This window comes from Gossypium hirsutum, chromosome D07 (assembly GCF_007990345.1).
Source record: "Gossypium hirsutum isolate 1008001.06 chromosome D07, Gossypium_hirsutum_v2.1, whole genome shotgun sequence".
In the NCBI taxonomy this organism is placed as follows: Eukaryota; Viridiplantae; Streptophyta; class Magnoliopsida; order Malvales; family Malvaceae; genus Gossypium; species Gossypium hirsutum.
Window position 1 is genome coordinate 584,683 of NC_053443.1, and position 3,664 is coordinate 588,346.

The following is a 3,664-nucleotide window of genomic DNA, read 5'->3' on the forward strand; positions in this document are numbered from 1 at the left end:
GTTTCTTAGAATATTGAGTTTTTCAATTTGGGTCATTACAATTTGTTTCATTTTAAAGTGCTTCTTATAATAACCAAAAAGTGCTTCTCCAAAGTCAAAAATTGACCCAAAAGCATTTTATTGAGAACCTAAAAATTTTAACTTTTCCTCTTCTTTTTTTTTCCCCAAAAAGTAAATTTGAGAAGTATTACTAAATTAAGAGTATACCTCAGAGTTAACAGGTCAACACCCTTGGTCAGTGGCGGAGTCAGGTGGGCTAGCAAGGGCCTCGGTCTTCCTTAAAATGGAAAAATTTTCATTTAGATCTTTTATAATTTATAAAATTTTAATTTAGTAATGGTAAAATTACACTTTGACCCTAACAAATGATAAAATTTTGATTTAATCCTTTAAAAATTATAAATATATAAATTATTAAAATAATAAAAATACATTTTTATTATCGTAAAAATATACAATTTAATTTTACCCCACTTTTTTTTTTTGACTCCGCTATTTGGTTAAGAGGTAATCTGTGAGCTCAAGCTAATGATGAGCCTAAGACCTCACAAGCCCAAAACCACACAACCCGTACTATTGAGACCACACCCTCAACATGGATAAAATATATGCTACTCACACATCACTTATATTTGTTGTTCAGACATAACAGTTCATACCTATGATGACAAGGTAGATGGATTAAATTCTAAGAAGTCTAGAACCAGTACATAAATAGTTGGGAATGATCAAGCCATTCCCTTCTTATAAGCCTATAGACATCGAGATTGAGGACCAATACACTCTCTTTTCTCAAATACCCTTAACTCAACTCTCTTATCTCTCTTTCTCTCTAATCCTCACCGATAATTCTAAACTTAACATCCCTACGACTCTTTGCAACAAATCTAATTATCTAAACTTAAAAACAAATCAGACCCAAATTAATTTAAACTTGAAATTATCCAAAAAATAAATAAATTTAGAAACCTGACTTATTCAAGTTCACCATTTTAATAGTAAACCTTGTATAAACCACTTTAAACAGAGTTAATCACAACTAAATCACAATTAAAGAGACAAGATCAAAGCTAATAATAGAACAAGAAAAAAAACCATGACAACTTCAATGTTTGATCATCTGTCACAAAACTCTCTAAACACAACCAAACCAAGTGTTCGATCATTGTCTCACTGATCCAAACTTCGGTCTCGAACCAACACTCGCCGGAGAACCAATCGGCCCAAAAAACTCACCGCAAAGATCCATAAAAAACTTGTCGACGATATCAACATAAGCCGGACACGTAAGTCGAGAATAATAATGAAGTACCTCTTCAACATCAAGGACATGATCCACGTTGCTCACATCCATCATCTCTATCTCCTTTAGCTTTTGCGCCACTGAAGATTCCTTTGAAAATGTATAACCTTGTAATTCTTGCTTTTTCTCCACATTGGACTCACCAATGTCCTCTCTTCTTTGTGTTGTAAACTGAGTTGACGACAATGACATTGTCTTCTTCTTCTTGTTTTTCTTCTTTGCCTTGCTGCCCTTGTCGGCGGTGGCGTCCCACCGGCGAGTGAACTCGGTGTAGAACTTTTCTAGGTCGTCTTGGTAATAAGGAGAAGCTTTGGGTAGTTTTTGGTATGGTTTAGTTTCATTACCACCGCCACTGAAGAATGATTTGAAACTTTGTAGGGTTTTTCTGAAGAAATTTTTGATGTTGGAAATGGAATTTCTAAGCAACATTTGGTAAAGATTTTTGGTGTTGGTTTTTGATAAGATATTCAAAGTGGGAGAAATTATTTGTTTCTGTGAGTATTGAAAATGTTCTTTATAGAAATAAAAAAGTAGACAATGAGTACTTTAATTTTCTAATCTTTGAAGTTTCCACTTTTTTTTTTTTAATCTTTTGTCTTCACATACGCTCCTTTGATGTTTTTGTGTTTGATTATTAGGTCACCAAAGAGTCCCACTATGCTTAGCATTGAGTGTTAAGGAGTTGGGTTTTTTTAAAATAAAATAACAGATTTGTTGAGGGATGTTGGATTTTGGATTGAAATATTATGGTCGAAATGTTTATGTTTGGGTTTTTCTTGTTTAGTTAAGTGGTAGTGTTTTTATTCATTAATACTATATAAGAGCATGATTTCAAATCTCATTAAAGTCAAATACTTAACATTTCTTTGGTGATAAGGTGCTTCCCAAATTCTCTGAACCAGTTAGATTTTTTCAAAGTTGGCAGACAAAACATGAGAGTAAAACTGAGCATAAATACTCCGAGCACAATACCTCCACTATTAAAAGGTCCAAGATCAATCTCCCATCAACAAAAAAAGTAAAGTGAGAATGTTCTTACCCACTAATACTTTGAACCCACTAAGACCAAATGCTTAACATTCCCTTCATGACAAAGTGCTACTTGAACCCCGTGAATCAATTGAGTTCTCTATAAAATTGAAAGATAAAACCTAGCTAACACTAAAATTAAGTATAAACACCCCATATTCTGAATAAATTTGTCTTGAAATTCAACTTCGCATTTATTCTAAATTTAATGTAGTTATCGGATACCAAAGATTCTCGGATAAAAAAAAGGTTGTAATTGAAGCTTTGGATGATGTTTAATTAATGAATTATTAATTAACAATATTGATTATTATAAGATAAATTTCAATACTTTTACTTTTGACGGTAGAGTTGGTGTGTAGCCTCTTTTGGAAGAAGCAAGGAGCGGTCCTTGTGCACTGCTAACGAATAATATATATTAATTAAAAATAATAATATAATAGTGAATTAATGTGATAACCTGATAGTTGGGGTGTTCATTGCTTTAAGTGTGATCTGGATTCGAATCGTGCTAGTCCTATTTGTTGTTTAGACTTTGCACTGTTCTTGTATTTCACCAAAAAAAAATTGTAATAAGTGATATAGGTAATTAATACTATATGCCTTTAATTAAAAAAATTAATATATTTTTTATTACTTGAATTTGACATTTTCCTAATATGATATTTGTGTTATTTTTTGTTCATTTTAATATCTATATTTGATAAAAATGTTATATATTTGGTATTCAAATGTAACAATGTTAACTTTTTAATATTTAATTCGAGTTTTATAGTTAATTTGATGAAAGTTAATTGTTAATATTATTAGTTCTGAATTTTTAATGAATTTGTTAATAGAATAAGTTTAGCGTTATTTGTGAATTTTTTAATTTGTGAAATATAATTTGATAAATATAATTTAATTCGAATTTTAGAGTAAATTTTAATAAATTTACTAATTTTGAAAGTAGGTTGTAATTATTTATGACTATTGACCGACATTTGTAAAAGTGGATAGGAGAGTTTTATGCTTTAATTTTCAATCAAATTTTTGTCTGCCACTTTTAATCATTTTGGGTGTTTCGAGTGATTGATTTCGTTGAATGGATACTTGGATAGGTCCTGCATAATAATTTCAGACAAACAATAATAGGTCTACTTCTCGTTTTAGTCCCTCTATTATGTTACTATTTGAAACTTAATCCAAGATAAAATTTGATCTCTCTAATTTTATAATATTATTAATAGAACTAAATTGATAACATTATTAATTGAGTCGTTAAAGTGACGATGTAGGTTTCTTTTTTGTTACTCAATCAGTCATGGTGGCTATGTGAAAACTAATCAATCT

At 30.4% G+C, this 3,664-nt stretch overlaps 1 protein-coding gene across 1 annotated transcript; it reads right to left on the reverse strand.

Moving 5' to 3' along the window:
* Positions 1 to 974: 974 nt before the first annotated feature.
* On the reverse strand, positions 975 to 1,792 carry LOC107932978 (uncharacterized). The gene has a single exon (XM_016865113.2). The coding sequence runs from the start codon at positions 1,730 to 1,732 to the stop codon at positions 1,163 to 1,165; it is 570 nt and encodes a 189-aa protein (XP_016720602.1). The 5' UTR covers positions 1,733 to 1,792; the 3' UTR covers positions 975 to 1,162.
* Between the last annotated feature and the right edge of the window lie 1,872 nt (positions 1,793 to 3,664).

Bases quoted from the DNA above. Each gene is read 5' to 3' on its own strand.
- LOC107932978 (XM_016865113.2), bottom strand. From the start codon at position 1,732: ATGTTGCTTAGAAATTCCATTTCCAACATCAAAAATTTCTTCAGAAAA.